This window comes from Sorex araneus, chromosome 1, assembly GCF_027595985.1.
Source record: "Sorex araneus isolate mSorAra2 chromosome 1, mSorAra2.pri, whole genome shotgun sequence".
Lineage (NCBI taxonomy): Eukaryota > Metazoa > Chordata > Mammalia > Eulipotyphla > Soricidae > Sorex > Sorex araneus.
Genome location: NC_073302.1, coordinates 250,080,961 through 250,100,278, shown reverse-complemented (window position 1 = coordinate 250,100,278; position 19,318 = coordinate 250,080,961). Strand labels below are relative to the sequence as shown.

The following is a 19,318-nucleotide window of genomic DNA, read 5'->3' as shown; positions in this document are numbered from 1 at the left end:
GCTTTATTTCTTGGATAGCTGATAGATAGGGAGGTATACTGGTAGAACAAACATATGGGCATTACCTTTCTTCCTTCCGATGATTTCTTAAAAGAAATTGAACCTTACAGTTTCACTATATAGCATGAGTAATGTAACATTGTCAGCTTGTAATTTCAACTCATACGAACACATATTTGTGCCATCAGTGTTTCTGACTCTGTCATAAGTTGTGGAGAGGATTTTTTAATTATGTGGTTGGAAGGAGACTAACTTCCATTGAAGCATTTGATTTGAAATAGTGACATCGAGCCTGCTGATGAAAGGCAACCCAGAGAGGTAGGGAGGAAGGTACAATTTCAAAGCAAAAAAAAAGATAGGTTTTTTTTTTGCAAAAGACATCTTCAGTTATTCAGTTCAAACACATTGCCTAAATCTTTTAATTATGTGTCAAATCATTTTATATAAATGGTCTCAGTATTTTCTTCTTTAAGCGTTTATTTTACATACCATATCTTAGACACCAAAATGAATTAGTGTAAAATTTCTGAGAATCATCAGAGCAAGAGGAAACAGGAAACTTTGAGGCAAGACACATCCTTTATCCTTCCACTGGGGCGCAGGGGAACAGAGCATTTACTTTTATTTAAGGAGACATTCAAAATTCACATGGCAAAGGAAGTAAGCCAAGGATATTTTGGTATTTTAGGGCTTTGACTAAGAAAATGGAATTATTTATTGAGAAAATCAAACCTCATATACAATATTGCGGTTAGAAGGAGTTTTTAGCGAGCCAGATATTCTAAAATCCTAGGGGAGAAAGTAAAAGAATGATTAGACTGGAGCAGACTGGATGGGTTTGCAGGGACTTGCATCTTGATGTCAGAATGTGGATTCAAGGCTTCATTGGATGGGGCCACTTGTGTCATCTCAGGTGAAGTGTTAAGTGACCAGATGAAGTGTTAAGGCGAAAGCAACAGATCCTGACCTTTTACAAAACCCTGGTCACTTCACCTCCTCTCATGATTTGAGACCCATCAGTGGCTGTAGACTTCCACACCCACTGTTCTTCTTCAGGCTGCTTTTCTGAATTCTGCTCACTGAGCAAGAGAAGGGGAGCAGGAAGGCCAGGCTTGTTCTGTCTCTGCAGGGCTCACGCGTTGTCTTCCCTCTGGAAGGCTGTCCTGGCTCCAATCCCGGGCTCAAGGTACAGAAGGAGGTTCTTAAATAGTGGACAGCATGGTGGAGGTGAAGATCTGTTGCAAAATCTGAGGGATGTCCTTGGTATTCATGGCCACGAAAGACCTGCCCGCTGGCAAAGTTTGCTGAAGCCTGCCACAGAGGGAAGGGAAGGAAAATTACCATTGCAAATCAGGGCCACCTCTGGCCCTCCCCCCACCCTTCCGAAAGGAGTTTTAGAAAAGGAAGTTTTTACTTTCCAATACCTCGCCAGTGAACCGGCAGTCACTAGGCCTTAAAAGGCCTGGAACAGGGACTGAGAGAGGCACATTGAAAGCAGGGAACTGAAAAAGGCGCCTTAGCAGGGAGAAAAGGAGCACATAAAAATTTTTTTTTTTTAATTTACTGTTATTTTGAATATTTTATATTCCTTTGATCAGAGCCCTAGGGATTAATGTGGATTCCCTCACCTGGGTCCAGGGAATTGTTGGCCTCAAACTGCGATTCTCAGAGCTTTTCCTGCCTTAGCAAACAGTCTTCAAAAAAATGTTGCCCAGCCAAAGTTCTTTTTCTCTCCTCCTCTCCTGTGCTCTGTATCATAACAATGCATTGTGAAATGCAATCCGATTTACTTGACTGCTGCTTTGATGACACTGAGGTTATATAGGCTCATGGTAACTTTTTTTAAATGCCAATTTATCATCTGGAACAAAGGGCCATTTTTGAAAGCAATAAAAGTGCAATGCAGATCTATCCAAAAGCACGCCTCCTTTCACAATGCCAACAACGTTTGGTTTTGGAATGACATTTAATAAAAGTCAACCATCCTGTGCAGTATCATATATTTGGCATGCCTGGTAGGCCAGCTAATTCTGCAACATATCTTTTGCCAGTGGATGTTGGACCATTTCCCTAGGAAACCACAAGGGTATTATTGTGCTTTCTTAAGTATTCAAACAGGATCTGTTCACTAGAAAGACAAATAGCTATTTCAGCTGAGCCAGTAGTTGGGCTTCCATCTAAGACTGGGCTAGTGCTGAAGAAAAGTCTGGTTAGAAAAGGCGTGTGTGCCAGGTCATGGAGACTAACTACAAAATGAGAAAGTCCACTGTAAAAAAGTGACTAGGATTACACGATAGTAAGCATAGTCTTAACCTGACTCTGTAATCCCATAGCAAACAGAGAAAAAGATGTTTTGAACACAGTTTTTACCCACAATAGGATTCTGTGAATCAGAGTATAACAGATAAAAGAGGTAGAATAATAGAATAACACAAGACATGTGTCATACACATTTAGTTAATATATTGTGATGTTTCTTGTAAGTATTTTACGCAGGGAAATACTTTGAAGTCTTTGTATTTGCCATTCAAAACTCTGTTAGTGTGTTAAGCGATAAAAGCATTTTCAGAGCTCTCCTTTCAGATAATCCACAATGCTACTTGTTGTTTCTGTGAATATTTGGCACAGCACGTTAGCATATGTGTTATCTTACATTTTCTCTAAGCATTTCACCTGCTTGGTCACCCCGGTAAGGAGGGATATATTTGTACATATTTATGACCATGGGCCTCCAACATAGTACTCCTAAGGAATGGGGGCCAGGGAAGTTTGTAGGAGGAAGGAGACAGCATCTCAGGCCTGAGAACAATATATTTATATCCCTCCTCACTGGGTTTATATCTATATATAAATAAGAGGGGAGATGTCTACCAATGCACCCACATATTTTTACATTGTGGATGTCTATCAAATATATAGATATGCACACTCTCTATGCTATGAAAAATAGATGTTACTCTTTTGAGTATGATTTGAATATAAACTGATCATAACTGAACTTGGGGCCTTGATGTAAAGTATAATGTATAAAAATACTTAAGTTTATTGGTGAACAAATTTGCTATTTCTTGTTGGCTAATTTAAATAAAAACCGAAAAATACCAAACTTTTCACTGCTTATCCAAGCATGTTAGAACATCAAACTTCTTCTCAACTGATGATTGGCTCCTTGCGTGTAGTGTAGCAACTACGTCTCTTCATCTCTCTCACCATCCCTCACAATGCTGAGTGCATGAAACAGTGTGCGAGCACGGAGACCTCTCTTTCCCTGCCCTTTTCGGGATCCTGAGATCTTACCTCTTTGCTTGATCACCTAAAGATCCAATAAAAATGGCAAACGCATTTACTTGAGGGTTGCTTGTCAGGATTTGGGCAAACTTGGCAGGATGTATTCCGTAACGTGACAGGTTCGCATCGCTCAAGACAATAACAAAGTACTCGTCTGCTTCTTCTTTGACAATTTCCTTGATGGCATGTTCTGTCCCCTCTAGCGTGTGGTCCCCACTCATGCAGAACTGAGCATGGGCATGCATTGTCTAGGGGAAAGATATGATGCACAAAAGCCACGGGTGAGGCAGGTTTTCAACAAACATGACATTTTTTTCCCTGTTGACCATGCGAATGTGCAAATATCAGTGATGACACACGAATAAGAAGTTTCTTAATGGTTCTATTTAGTTTGCCCCTTGGAAGGACAACAGTACAGAGTGTTGTTTGCATGTGGTAAAGACTTTTGTCAGGAAGATGAAACATTTCAGAGCTATCCTACCTGGCTCTTTTAAAGAGGAAAATATCCTCTAGTGACAAAATACAAAACCCGGAATCACACCAGAGGATGGGAATGTCACAGGGAGAAAAGTCAAGAATGGATTGTTTCCAATGAGAAAAGCATTTATTGGAACACTGTACTTACACCAACAGTAATGGAGGAATTTATCTCAAATCATGGTGTGTGTTTCTGTTCTAGATCTATGTGAAACTGAACTATCATTAGGAAATACGAGAACACATAAAATTGGGGTTAGAGAGTAACTCAAAATACGCTCATTTTACTTATCAGAAATATGTTGGAGCTGAGAAGAACTGTCTAGAACATGGCTGGGGACCTACTTAGGGTGTAGAATTCAAATACAATGTCAAAAAAATATTATACAAATGTAAATTTTTTAACAAAGGTTAAATTTTGTGTGGTGGATAAAGGGAGGTTAACTATGATTGTTTTCTTAGTTTAATGCTTCAATATCTGAAAACAGAAAGTTTTCCCCAACCACTTCCCTTATATAGTACTGCTTCAAGTAAATCTTTTCAGTGACCAGAGGAACTTTATCTCATGTGGTGGAAATTTTCACAGGATATGGGCAATTCGCTGCCTTTACCTTTAGAATTTCTAGTCTTTGCTTGTTGTCCTTGGGGATTTTGTTCAAAGGAATTAGGGCGATGTTGAAGCCATCTCCAGAGTGCGCAGTGATGTCATACTGTAGGCAAGAGAATCAGAGTTAGAAGCCTTTGCTCAAAATTCCCCTTAAACATGTGATCTCCCACCTCTTTCATTTATTTCTATTAGGAACTGCTGACTAAATAGAGAGAAATGAAGACCAATGTTCAGTACATAGAAATTCAGGCTCTGTCACTGAGTTGAGTCTCTAATCTCTGCTCTTCAGGGGCTGCCAAACATTTTCAGAGGAGAATTAAAAAAAATCACAATACATATGAATATTGGAAGTATTAGGTCACCCCAAGATTTCTGTTCACCTGCTCCCTCCCCCAATCCTGGTGTATCCGTCTGTACAGTCCCAGAGTGGACAGGTCCTGTGAACGTCTATCATCATATGATGGATCATCATCACATGATTCTGTGATGTGGTAAAGGGATTTTGCAGATGTCAGTTGACTCCGAGTAAATGAAAAGGGCGATTATCTGGGTGTGTCTAACCAAAGTATGGGTGTTCCTTAAAAAGAGAGGAAGAGAAAAAGTCAAATATGAACAAACCCTTAAACTCTGACCTCAGAATTGAAGTTCTGAAAGGGAGAAGGGAGTGGATTGAAAGTAGGAAGGGAGGGGCAAGAGAGTTGGGTGTTTACCTTGCATGCGGTTGACCCAGGTTGGATTCCCCTGAATCCCATATGGTTCCCCTAAGCACTGCCGGGGTAATTTGAGTGCTAGCACTACAGGGCGCAGCACCAAACCAAAGCACTGTAGCACTGTCGTCCCACTGTTCATCGATTTACTCGAGCAGGCACCAGTAATGTCTCAACTGTGAGACTTGTTACTGTTTTTTGGCATGTCGAATATGCCATGGGTAGCTTGCCATCTCTGCCATGTGGGCTGGATATTCTCAGTAGCTTGCTGGGCTCTCCAAGAAGGATGGAGGAACCGAACCTGGGTTAGCTGCATGCAAGGCAAACGCCCTACCTGCTGTGCTATCACTCCAGTCCAAACCAAAGCAAACCAAAAAAAAAAAAAAAAAAGGTAGGAAGGGGCTCATGGATTGTAATGGAGTAGATTGTAATGGAGGGATATTTACACTTTGGATGCAATGTGGTAACATCAAATTCCTAAAACACATCATCTTGTAGGTACTCCCTCAATTAAAAACAAAAGAGCCAAAACTAAAATGGCAACAATGATGTTTTTAATTAGGGAAGAAGTATTGTTTTTTTTTTTTTGGCTAGGAACTGAAGGGGAAGATATTCAGTATAAATGAAAGTGACGCATAGGAGTTTTCTGGGGTTGAAATAGCATCATAAGGGCAAGGCCCCGAGAGTGGAATCTAGGGGCAGTCCAGAGAACCAAGAGGGAACGGGAAGTTGGGCCTACGCTCTAAAGGAACTGAATTTCATTAACAATTTTGGAATCTCCTCTGAGACCCAGAGACTCCTTCATGAGACCCAGAACAGAGAAGTCAGCTGGGCCTTTCTGGACTTCTGAATCACAGCTAATTTGAGCACTGCTTTAAGCTGCAACACTTGTAATCTGTGTAATCTGTGATGGGGCAATATCACATGAATAATAATACAAAATTTCTGAACACAAAAGTGAAACAATCATTGTAAAAATAACCGAAGAATAAAATTATTCACAGTCCCATTATTTAATGATAGCTTCTCTAAAATTTTGTAGAAGTTAAATGCCTATTTTATTTTATTTATTTTTTAGTTTAATGTCTATTTTAAATGGGTGAGTTTACTGAAGCAAGGCTACATCTCACTTACCTTTGACCTTTGCTCTGTGAGTGCATTTACTGCACAAATGCTTTAAGAGGGGTTGCAATCAAGCTGGGCCAACATGTTGGTGACATTCTTGGTCAAATAAACTACTTAGAAACTGTTCTGTACTCCCCTTGCTATCTTTGCCCTGGCAATAGTGTGATAAATGGTGGTTAGTCAAACTAGCTAAACAAAAAACAAAAGCTTGACCCATAAAACAAATGAAACCATCTTAATGGATGTTAAAAGAAACACAAAGCTTGTAGAGATAGTATGGGAGATAAGTTGCTTGTGTTACGTGTGACCTGTTAATCCTGGCACTGCATATGGTCTCCTGACTACCGTCAAGGTTGTAATTATCACAAGGGTGTGTGTGAGGGGTGGGGGGTAGTGAAGATAGAGGAGGATCCATTACAACAACATTAATTGGAAATGGTCACTCAGGACGAGAACTGAGTATTGGAAGTAGGTGGAGGGATATACATGATAACCTTTCAGTGTCTGTATTGCAAATCATAATGCATAAAATGAGAGAGAAAGAGAAGAGAGGTGCCTGCCTTAGAGACAGGCTGGAATGGAGAATGATTTGGGGTGGTGGGAGGGAAACTGGAGACACTGGTGCTGGGAAATTATACTGGTGGAGGGAGAATGTTGGAACACTGAATGACTGAAACCCAATCATGAACAGCTTTGTAATGCTCTATCTCATTTTGGTGATTCAATAAAATAAAAAAATACTAAAAAAAAAAAAGATCCTTGAGCACAGAAAGAAACAGGAGTAGCCCCTGAGTACTACTGGATATAGGATCCTACTAGCAAAAAATTAGGATAATCTCCTTTTCTGACCTGCTGAAATTGTGTGTATGAGAAGCATTAGACTGAAATATATTTTTGTGGGGGGATGGGAGGGATGGAAGGTCACACTCAGGGGTGCTCAGAGCTTACTCCTGGCTCTGTGTTCACAGATCACTCATGATAGTGCTTAGGAGACCAGAGGGGCTGCCGGTGGTCATGTGCAAGGCATATTGAGCCCCGGTTGGTCATGTGCAAGGCAAGCACCCTACCTACTGTACTATCTGGCCCCTAGAAATCTACATCAAGATGTAGCCCAGGAGGAGGGCACATTCACCAGAGATGAATACACAGAGGAGATCACAGGAGATCAACTGAACCTTGGGACTATCCTCCTTGTGGGTGGAGGAAAGACAGTAGAAAGAAGACAGATGCAAAAGCAGGACAGCTGGGAAATCAGTGCTGATGGTTACAGGAAGGGCTTGTGCAATCACGCGATGTTCCGCTAACCATGGCCATCAGAGTTAATGGAGACTTTGGGCATCAGATTCAATGGGAGCATTTGTAGGGTCAATTTCAGGAAAAGGTCTGTAGAGTAGGAAAGCAACCACACAGTATCTAGATGAGTGTGGTGCAAAGAGGTTTGCATTTACAGGCAGCAGAGGGAAGGCAACGAGCAGGGAAGTCCGATAGTCTAGTTTGGAAAAGGAGAGATGTATTTCCTCCTGAAGATTGACAAAACAGAATGGACAGACAAGTTATAACTGGAAGGAATAAGCGTACAAATGAGGGCTCATTTATATATGTTTAGTACTACAAAGCCATAAGGCATGTTACAAATAGTTAAAAAACATCTGACGATCTACTTTGATAAGAGATTCCAATGACCTGGAAAGCTGGGGTCAGTTCCAAATTCTTGTATTTCTGTGAGAATGTGGCCATGTGTGCAAGAGAGCACCTGGCCCGTAGCCTGAGGCCGCCTCTCTCCACACTTGGATCTATCCTCCCCAGGAGGTGCCCCATATAAGCACATGGGTGGGTGTCATCACACCTGCAGCCCATCCTATGCTTGTCATTTTGCCATTATTTGAGCATCATGGGTGCTGAAAGCATGCGTAGGCCTGTCTGCTCTAGAAAGCTGGACCTAAGGAAACAGACAAGATAGGCCCTGAAAACTGGCTTTAGATAGTCTGAGGATAACTGTGATCCAGGAACCAGGAGTATGGTCTAGAACGGACATTCCCAACTTGACCTACCAGTCCTTTTGGTGTGTGTGTGTGGGGGGTTACTTAGTGGTCCCATAGAAATTCAAGTTTAAAAATAGAAAGCACACCCCCAAATGCCCCTGTGGCTACCTCTGTACCCTGAGATTGTTTCAGTATCCCTTTCTGGGAAATGCCAAATGAGAAACTGGCTCCAAGTGACATAGTCCCTTCAATGCCATTCTTAACAGGAGGGACATGGTCAGGGACGGGCCAGAGTGAATTCTGGGCAGGGGACTTCGAGATTGATATTAATCTGGATTTAAGGTGTTCTTCTACATTTGCATCCTTTTATTTTAATATGAGGGGTTATCAAAAATTGTGGAGGATAACTTAACACATTTAAAAAGATTGATATTGAATATTTTCCGAGGACATAGCCAACCACATATATAAGCCAGTGTAGTTTGTTGTCAATGTAGTGAAGAGATAACGCAAATTGAAACCTAATGGCCATTTGGCTCTTGACTCTGGAAATCTGGGGAAGACCTGAAGAACTGGCTTCAGCATTCTCTTGACTCAGATCAGCCATTTTTCTGCACTGGGTTGGCACAGGTGTGAAGCACGAGGCATGATTCTTCCATGCAACCATGCTTGAGGCATGGGTCAAATCTGATTGGACAGTGGTCATTGCAGGTCATTGTTACTTGAAGCTAACAATAAAGATTCCCCTGGAAGCTTCTAGGCAGGGTGGTGAAGTCATCTATTAAACAGGATCTTACACATAAGGAAAAAGATCAGTTCTTTGAAACAGTGTTTCTCTTTGGCGGAGGTACAAATCTACACATGTATCAAATTCCCCCCCACCCTTTTAAGTGACAAAGTTCTTAGTCATGAGATGACTGTGGATCAGACTGTGCAGACAAATACTAGGGCATATGGTATAAATACTAGAGCGTTAGGTATGTTTGTCTGCTTAAGATGCTGGCAACTGGGCTGGAGTGATAGCACAGACAGTAGGGTGCTTGCCTTGCATCTGGCTGACCCAGGTTTGATCCCGGCTCGGCTCTCCATATGGTCCTGAGTCTGCCAGGAGTGATCCCTGAGCTCAGAGCCAGATATGGTTCCCAAACAAACAAAATACTGACCACTAAAAAGGGCTACGAAAAAAGTTGCTAGTCAATTATTTTAAAAAAATACAGCCACATGAATTGCTGACTGTATAGCAAAAACAGATTAAACACCTCCTAATTATTTAAAAAATCATTTTTATCATTTAGTTATTCAGGATAAAAAGCATTCTATACTATTTCAGGTAAATAAGATAGGTGGCTAGACATCTTTTTCTTCATTCTTCCCTTCATTCGTGCTAAAGACTATTTGCAGAAGGATCTGCCTTTCTTTGTGGCTAGTAGTGTAAACGTTGAGAATATATATGTACCTTAGGGACAGGACAGGGCTTATAAAATGATTTGCAGGCTCTGTTTCTTATCTTGCAGATGGGCTTGGGGACTATTGTGTGCCCAGTGTAAATAAAATGGCTTGTGAGGGTTTCCAGAGTACATCCAAATGTAACACACTTCCTGTGTAACCATAGGTCACTTTCAGCTTCCATTAAAAATACAACTTCTGAGTCAGTATCTTTTAAGGTCCAAATACGTTTTGCTAACAGCAATTTATTGATGTTTGAAACTGAGTTAAAGGAAAAAGCATATAAGCTCATTCATGTTCACTGATTCTGTCATTCACCCAGTCAGGTGCCTGCCAGGACTGTTGTCAATCAGATGTGAGAGGATCTAGGAAATAACTCCTCAGAGGTAACAGTGTCACCATCTGGAGCCTCACTGTCAGTATCAAACCACCAAGCACTCAGATTATAACTTTTTCTGAATAGCTCAAACTTTTCTGATCATGACTTCTCCACTTTTCAGTGCATCCCTTAAACTCTTGTTGGAGTCTTTTTTAAGCATTTGACACAAATATTTATGAGGCAATTCTAGTAAGGAAATCTATAATGGTTTGGCAAGATGGCACATGTGGCTGGAGCACATGCTTTGCATACAGAGAATTGGGCTTAGTTCCTCGCACCGTATGGTTCCCTGAGCACTGTGGGCATGACCCCCAAACAAAACTGAACAAAAAATCTGTACTAAGGAAGACCAATTTTAATACTTGCTTTAGAAATTTATTTAAATTCCCCTTGTTATATTTTCTTATATAATCTCAATATAATTTATTATATAATCTTATATAATCTCATTTAAAAAAAGGATTACAAAAAAAACTGAGCTGCCATCTTAGACAGATTTATCAGATAAGGATAATTTTTAATATTTAGCTTTCAAGGGACATTCTTTTAGAATAGCTATGAGCATTTTCTGTGAGTTACATAAAATTTATATTGGTAAGGATCCACCTTATAACATGTATGAGACAATTATCTGAGACTATTTGTGATAATGTGCAATTCTAAATTTTCTAGAAACCCAACTATACCATTCAAGGATGGCTCTATGAACAGTAGGTAACAACAAATTAGAAGACAACTACATGATTTAGAAGGTCAACAGATGAGGCAACAGAAATGTTAGCCAAGGATTTACTACATCTGATAATTTTTTTTCACATTACAGAAATCAACATAAACAGAACAGCTCTGATACTAAGCTCTGTGACCTAGGGAAAGTCACTTAATCTTTTCAAATCTTGTTTCTATATTGTAAATAATGCTGGCGTAAGTGAGCTCTGGAACCACTAATCTCTCTAACAAATAGAGATAATCTTTATTTTGTCATTTCACAAGGACATTGACAGTACAGAACAAAATAATAAATGAACATGTTAATACTTGTATAATCCCTGATAGTTTAGAATGCTTTGATAAATTTCACTTTGATTCTTTTTACAACCTTTAAGGGTGTGACCACACTTCACAAATGAAAAAGAGATGCTCAATTCTTTTTCTTCTACATATATGTGAGATAATCTGGCATTTGATTTCCTTCTGATTCACTTTAACATGTATTCTCACCCAATTGTAACAAAATTCAAGATTTCAATTTTTTTCTAGCTGGAAGTATATTCCATTGTATGTGTGTGTATATACACAGTGAAATGTATATACATCTTATAAATAATGCTGTTGTAGATTACCTTTAAGATGTGTATATTAAAGTAGTTATTTACCTATAAACATACAGTGTAGGATGACATTACTTTGTCCTTTCCCTCCTTGCCACAAGTAGCTTGTCCCGGTTTTACCCAGAGTTTAGGCTTACCCCAGTCTCACCCATCAAGGTGTTCCTGAATCTCTCCCATCCCTTTGTTTAGCTATAATCACTTCTCCATGCTCTCTTCCCCAAAAGAGTTAATCCGTGGCTTTCCCTTAATCTGACTCTGCTAATTTGCAAGGTCAGACCTTCCTAGGATACTGAATTTATATTATATAAGTTAATATTGCCTTTCTCTTCTTCTTGTGCCTTTTGAATAATTTACTTTAAAGCTATGACTGTTTTGTATAGACACAAGAAGACAATATTATGTTTTTATAACTTGGGAATTAATTGGCCTCGAATATTCCCTCCCGGGCCTCTGCTCTCTCCACTTAAGCCTCAGTTGCCCTCAGTTCCTAGCACCCCAAAGTAGGGTCCCCGACGTGGGACAGGAAGGATCCAGGGCAAGCGGTGAATTATGTGCTACCCTGGCATCGAGATGGGCCTGGCCAAAGTGCCTAATTCTTAACTATAAGTTAAGAGCTTGATCATAGACAAATGCTGTCATGATCCAATAGTAATTATGAGACTGGGACCCTGCCAGGGATAGGAAAGACTGATCTGGCCTGAGCACTGTAGTCTGAGATTGAGATGGCCCCAGGAGAGCAATTCTATAAGCTTTAATGCATCTCTTATTGTGTCCATACAAAATAATTAATATTATGAATTCTTATATGTTTGCTGGCTGAGGAGAAGAGAAACACATTCATGGGACTCCGCCCTTGGGTGGATCCTCTTGCTGAAAGAGAATTAAGTCCTAGGAGAAGCATCCCCTAAGGGAAAGGACCTTACCCTATTGATGGTGACCACACCTATGTGTACGCCCCAACCCCCTCATGCTGTGGAGATTTAACTAGGCTGTGAGAGTGGGTTGGGGGGCCAGATCCACGAGCCAGATCCACGAGCCAGATCCACGGGGAGAGATCCAGGAGAGCGGGAGAGTAGCGGAGGGAGAGAATGAAATAAACGGATCGAGCAACCAGTTTGGCCTTCTTCCTTCTTCCTTCCGTCGCCTGCCCTTGACCGACGGCACACACAGCGGTTCCTGGGCACCGAACGCGGGCGGTGAGACAGAGCCGCCCGGAGAGCCCGCGAGTGCACGCGCCCCTCGGCGTGCTTTAGTTTTTTACAATACAGTATACACAACTCCAGGGCTAGATTAAAGCCAGAGTTTCCCACATGCAAAGAAAGCATTCTACCATTGAGCTACATTCTCCTACCACACTTCTTATCTGGGCACATCAGTTGTTTTAAAATCTTGACTATTGTAAATAGGGCCTCAATAAACATAGGTGTACATACAAAAAGTGTTTACTTTTTGTATATAAATAGTTGACTGTGTTCTTGGAATATATGCTAAGGAGTGGGATTACTAGATCATATGGTAGCTCTCTTTTAAATTTAAGTAAAATACTGTTTTCTACAGAAGCAGAACCAGATTATATCTCCACCAACTATGTACAAACTTCCCTTTTCACCACATCTCTGTCAGTACTAGTAGTTTTTTTTTTTTTGGCTTTCTGGAGTCACACCCAGTGATGATCAGGGGTTACTCCAGGCTCTGCACTCAGAAATTACTCTTGGCGGTGCTCAGGGACCACATGGGATGCTGGGAATCGAACCTGGGTGCCGAGTGCAAGGCAAAAGCCCTACCCGCTGTATTATTGCACCAGCCGCAGTTTAGTTTTTTTGACATAGGCCATTCTCACTGGAGTGATGGTATCTTACTGTTAATTTGATATGTATTTCCTGACTAATCAGTAATGATAAGAACTTTTTCATAAATCTGTTGGTCATCTATCTGTCATCTTTGGAGAAGTGTCTACTTAGTTTTTGTCCCCTTTTTTGTATGGGTTTTTTTTGTTATTGTTTTAGAATATTTTATATATATATACACATATATATAGAATATTTGCTCACTCACAGGTGGAATATAAAGCAACAAAACAGGGGATAGAAGATGGCTTCTGAAAACAAACCCTGAGAGTATGCTAACAGAAGTGTGTCAGCCAAACTCATTTGTTGGGAAGAGGGAGTAGTGGAAGAGGTCCAGGGATAGGGGTAAAGGATGCTGGCACTCTGGTGGGGTTTGGCACGGTAATGTTGTATACCTAAAACACAAATATTAGTACTACTACACATCTGTCATCCTGTTGTTCATCGATTTGCTCCAGCAGGCTCCAGTATGGTCTCCATTGTGAGACTTGCTACTGTTTTTGGCATATCCAATATGCCATAGGTAGCTTGCCAGGCTCTGCTGTGCGGGTGGGATACTCTTGGTAGCTTTCGGGGCTCTCCGAGAGGGGTGGAGAAATGGAACTCAGGTCGGCCACGTGCAAGGCAAACACCCTAGCCGCTGTGCTATCACTCCAGTCCACTCCAGTCCACTCTGCTATATACATCAGGATACAGAAAAACAGGCGTGTAGAGGTGAATGCAATAAATAACAATAAATATACATTTATATTTAAAGGGACTCTTTATATCTAAAGAGACTATAAAACAAAGCTCCCAGAAGAGAGCAATGCAGAATCTAGCACGGCAGAGTCTGGCAAGCTCCCCGGGGCGTATTCGATATGCCAAAAACAGTAACAATAATGGGCCTCATTCCCCTGACCCTGAATGTGACAGGGATGGGATGAATGGAGACGTTACTGGCGCCTGCTCAAGCAAATCGATGAGCAACGGGATGGGACGACAGTGATACAGTGATATTTAAACGATTCCTAAAAACCCAACAGGTTGGGATTGTACTGTGGCACATGGCAACAGGCACCAGAGCAGATGAGCTCTGTCCCTGCATAGCAGATAAGACCTGTTCCTCCATAGCCACCCAGTAGGGGTGTCTGGGTGCATTTTACAAGCACCAGATATCCGGCCCTAAGTCTCACTCAACCTCCCAAGAATTGTCACCTACACTTAGCGAGTCATTCCCAATGGCAGCATCTAGCCCTAATTGGGATTGGGCCCGGGCAAAGCCAAGTTGGAAAGGTAGTAGGTCAGTAATGCTAAACTATGTGATTGAACCATCCTCTTAAGCCGAGACCCTCTATAAAATACGTGTGGTGTTTGGCAATAAGGTGAATGGCCATTGGCTATCTCCCCGAGTGGTTTCTCCATGTGTCCGTCATCCTTTGCCCCCCTTCTGCCCGGACTGGGTGTGCAACATGGGCACGCTGGGGAAAATTGTTCCCTAACATTATACATAAATGTAAATAAAATTAAAGAATAGTCTAAAGAAAAAAAGACTAGTGCTAGAACTCTGATTTTAACATTTATTAAAAAAAAAAGTCATTTTACTTTGCCTTTCCTTGAGTAACACGAAGATCTAAATGGAGAATTAAAAAACACTACAATCTAAAGGACAGAGTACAGGGATTAAGGCATAAGCAGCCAACCCTGGCTTAGACCCCACCAGCATCACCAGGTGCTGCCCTGGGGGGTCCCTGAGCACCACAGGGTCTGGAGAGCACCACATCCTCAGGACTAACACTGAGCCACGGGCCCAAATGCCCCCCTCCCCCACACACTCCTTTTACTGCTCAGCAACAGTGTACTGCGGTATTGGACTCTTTGAGAGGGAAGAAATAACACCTATACAAAAAAAAATTGATGCTCAGAGACATGAACAGACTTACATTTTTTGTTTTTGTTTCTGGATCCTTTTTTTCCCTTTTTTAATTGAATCACTGTGAGATACACTCACAAAGCTGTTCATGATTGGGTTTCAGTCATACAATTGAACAAATTTACTTAAGGTCAGAAAATTAGTGGCAGAAGTGAAGATACACTGAGGGGCCCTGAACCTAAATCCAGTGTTTTTACTATAGAGACGTAAGTATTCTGCTGTCACTCTCTGGGACATTTGTCCCTTTTTAATCTCCACTTAAACTTTTTGAATGCTTAGCTTTATCACTGAATTCTTATTTTGGGCCACACCCGGTGGTGCTCAGGGCTTATACCTGTCTGTGCTCATGGGTTACTCCTGGAGGATTCAGGGGCTCCATATAGGATGCCAGATATGGAATCTGGGTCAGCTACGTGCAAGGCAAACGGCCTACCTGCTCTGGCCCCTGACTTCTATATCAATAGTTAGGTAAATTCTATTTTTTTGTTTGACTTTGAACAGACGCTGATACCTGCGCAATCTTCGGTCTTATCTCTGTGTAGCAATAATAGTTTACTCAAAGCCTGACAGGATGGTTGAACGCCACGTTTAATCCTGGAAACTTTCCTGAGGCCTCTGGGAAAATTTTACTACAAACGCTGAACTAGGTTTTTGATAAAAGAAAATTTCCCTGTAGTTGTTGGCCTGTAAGTCCTATTTTTCCACATCCTTCTGGAGTTAACCAGCTATTCTGACCAAGCCATTTTTCTGAAACTATATCTATGTCCCTGCTTTAGATGGAGCGTTAAGGGAAGAAGAGAGAACTTTATGCAAATATTCCATTGGTTTCTGAATTATGGTTTTATGAGAGGGCTGAGTATGGGGCTGGAGAGATAGAACAGGGGTTAAGTACTAGTTTTACTTGCTTTCCAACTAGTTTCAATCCCAGCATCACATATGGTCTCCTGAGCACCACCACTTTCATTAAAGAACTTTTAGTGGTGGAACTTTTTTCCAAGTGAAATACACAAAGCCCAGACTGTGAAACACTTGCACTATCAATACAAGAGAATGGTTTAGACAGACTTGGGGCGTGAAGGGGGTAGGGGTGAAAGGGGTACTCCTCAGCCCCACCACCCCCTGCAAAAGGTTCATGTCACATTGCCAGGAAACTGAGATCTTAGGATATGGTTTACAGATCTCCACAGATACAATAAATTTGATTACTTTTTGTTTTAGCTTCTCAACTACGCAAGCATGTTTTGTGATGTCACCATTTGAGTGCTCAATGGGAGAAGCTATGGCCTTTTGGTGTTGAATATTTGGAAGACAAAGATTAAGACATTAAAAGCTTTTGAAAAGGGTCTACTTTCAGCTTATACTGGAAGCATTTCCAAGAACTTTGAGAAATCATGAATACGATGGAATGAAGATAAAGGGGTGTGGGGTGGGGAGTTGTAACTTAAAATGGTTCAGACAATCACCACCACTACTTCTCAACAATTTTAAGTGCTACGTGAACATTAAAAAATAATTTGCTAGCTTTAAGATTGCAGGAGCTTATACTGATTACTAGCAAATAATGTTTAAGTGAGTTACCATAAATACTATTCCTAAGAATAATTGAATTCAGTTGGTGGAAAAATTATGAGAAACTTTACCAAAAATCCCAGATGGCTTTGAAATGTGTCCTGCCACTGAATTACCTTTCCTGCACAGTAATTCCTGCCGAAGGGTCCCTGTGGTTTGGCATGGATCATATTAAGGTGGACTAAAAGGTGGAGGTTGACTCCAAATGAGCCTCCCAGAGCTGGACTGTAATGACATAAGAGTCAGGCGCTGAGCCCAAGCCAAACAAAACATAAACAGACGCCAAGAGAGAGGTTGCAGGGAGAGTCCAGCTCACTGGGCTGGGCTGGAGGCTTCTGATGATTTGAAAGCAGATCTTGACTAGACACCTTGAAAACAGAGGGAGAGCTGCAGGAGGCCACCATTGAGAACTGTCTGGAATTGGGAAGGGGATGTCTCTGCAGGCTGCAGAATCCCGAAGACCACACAGGTGATGCCATCCAGGAAATGGAATAGCAATTAGTCAACGAGGCTCATGAAACTGTCACTAGTACATGTGACAGTGTCTATCTGCTGAGTGACAGGCTGTCACTAGTTATCCCGATACTTCATTTCTTTCACAAATAAAAAAAATCATAAACGGTAGGAATTGAATATGATTGTGTCTACAGAGACAGAGAGAGAATGGTCCACTGACTGCCTCCAAGATATTTACATGTACAGCAGGTAGGCGACAACAGGAGTAGACAACAAAACCCTTGCCAATGCTCGAGCAGTGAGACAAGGCAAAGCTTTCCTCTTCACTCTTATTTGTTCCTTTTTCCATTCTGACTTTACACACCCTTTACCTATACACTCAATACTTAGTAAGAAGTAGGAAAGATTCTCATAACGCCAGAGCCCATCCTTTACAAAGAAGGCCTACAGGACCCAGCACAGATGTGGTGGTACAACAAAATCTTAGTTATATTTGCAGGGGAAGAAGGAAGATGATTCTAACATATCAAATATTTCTTGTGCAGGGGAAGTAAATCTGTCATGCACTCTAGAAATATAAGGGATATTGGGATAGAGTAAACTGCAGCTTGAGAAAACAACCAGACAAATCTAGATTGAAGAGCATTCTATTAGACAACAGATTGGAGTTCTTAGAGTCAAAGGCAACAATGGTAGTGCAGTGGCCAGGAATGTGGCTCAGTGGTCGATCACATGCTTTAAGTGTGGAAGGCCCTGCATCCACCCTGGAAATCTGAGAAATGCAGTGGTAGGGGAGGTGGCTGTTTCAGATTCACAAAATGCTAATGAGATATTATTAGCAAAAATAAGGTATGGACTTTGCATCTTGGTGCTGGGATTGAAAACTAAAAATATTCATTTGGATAAATTTGGTACAAGTGCATTTAGATTGGATATCATAAGAGATGAAATGACAGATCATTTTCTTAGCTGTGACAAATAATGTTATTGAGGTGCTAGTAAGAGAATGTTCTTATTTTTATTTGGGGGGGGATGGAGGGACACCCGGTACTGCTCAGGGGTTACTCTTGGCTCTCCACTCAGGAATTATTCCAAGTGGTGCTCAGGGGACCATATGGGATGCCAGGGATTGAACCCACATTGTCCACATGTTCTGGCCCACAAAGAAGCACAATGAAGTATTATAATTTACTTTCAAATGAACTCAACCGACAAAGCACATAAGAGAAAACATTAAGTGGCGAATCTAAACAAAGCCATATAGGTGTCTATTTTACCATTATTTTAGCCTTTCTGTTTAAATACTTCCAAAGTAAAAAAGGAACTGGGAACTAAAGGGGAATGTTTGAGGAGGTAGAGGGGGGGACGGAACCAAAGAGTAGAATCTTGGGCTGCAAGATTCTGTCTCTAGCTTCCCAGGTGACCTTGGGAAACATCCTTCATGTGTCTGGCTACTGGTTTCCAGTCTGAAATGAGGACGCTGGAGCCAATGAGCTGTGAGGAGAGCCCTGTTCTCAAGTTTATGAATAGGGGGACGATGCAGGTGGGAAATACCTCCTCTCAGCTGTCCTCACCCAGCACTGCTCCTCCTCTTAAGAGGCTTGCTCTGTACCGGTCTTTCCCTGAAAGGATCTGTATTCGCTGATTTCATATGGCATTAGTGGAAGGATAGTGGATGTGAGGGGTATGTTAAGTACAAAGTCTTGCTGGTTGAAAATCTAAAGACTGAGCAAGCTAAAGCATATCTTTGAAGCAGCTCGTCCTGAGGGTAACTTCAGCTAGACTTGTCTGTCATCTGTTACCCTGGGTCTCTTCTCTATCCATAGTTTTATTGACGAAGACTGGAAAAATTCTTTTCGCTATGGTGGCTGTTTAGACTATCAGCAAAATACTGTGTCGGGGGTGATGTCTTAAAGGGCGTGTCAGGAGAGGATGGCTTTGTTACATTTATCACTGCAGGGTTCTCTGTGAATCTTCTATCAGAATGACAGAATTCCATGCTTGGCCTCCTGCACTAGGTAGGAAGGACGGCAGGGAACTCTGTAGGAGCAAGTGCTCAATGGAAGTTTGTAATTTTGCTGAATTTAATTGAATGAGCGGTCATATGGCAACAATCTGGTTTGTAGTTCTCAATTAGAAACACAATGAGATCTTACTTCCTTGATATTGCTTGTTTTCCTTGTGCCACATGT

At 41.4% G+C, this 19,318-nt stretch overlaps 1 protein-coding gene across 1 annotated transcript in view; it reads right to left on the bottom strand.

Moving 5' to 3' along the window:
* Positions 1-401: 401 nt before the first annotated feature.
* The window catches only part of VWA8 (von Willebrand factor A domain containing 8), a 350,725-nt gene continuing 331,808 nt past the window's right edge, over positions 402-19,318 (bottom strand). The window contains exons 43-45 of the mRNA XM_055137059.1: positions 4,377-4,475; positions 3,298-3,536; positions 402-1,311 (exon numbers count right to left, since the gene is read on the bottom strand). Of these exons, the coding sequence (XP_054993034.1) occupies positions 1,203-1,311; positions 3,298-3,536; positions 4,377-4,475 (447 nt within the window). The 3' untranslated portion in view covers positions 402-1,202. The remainder of the gene's footprint in view (positions 1,312-3,297; positions 3,537-4,376; positions 4,476-19,318) is intronic.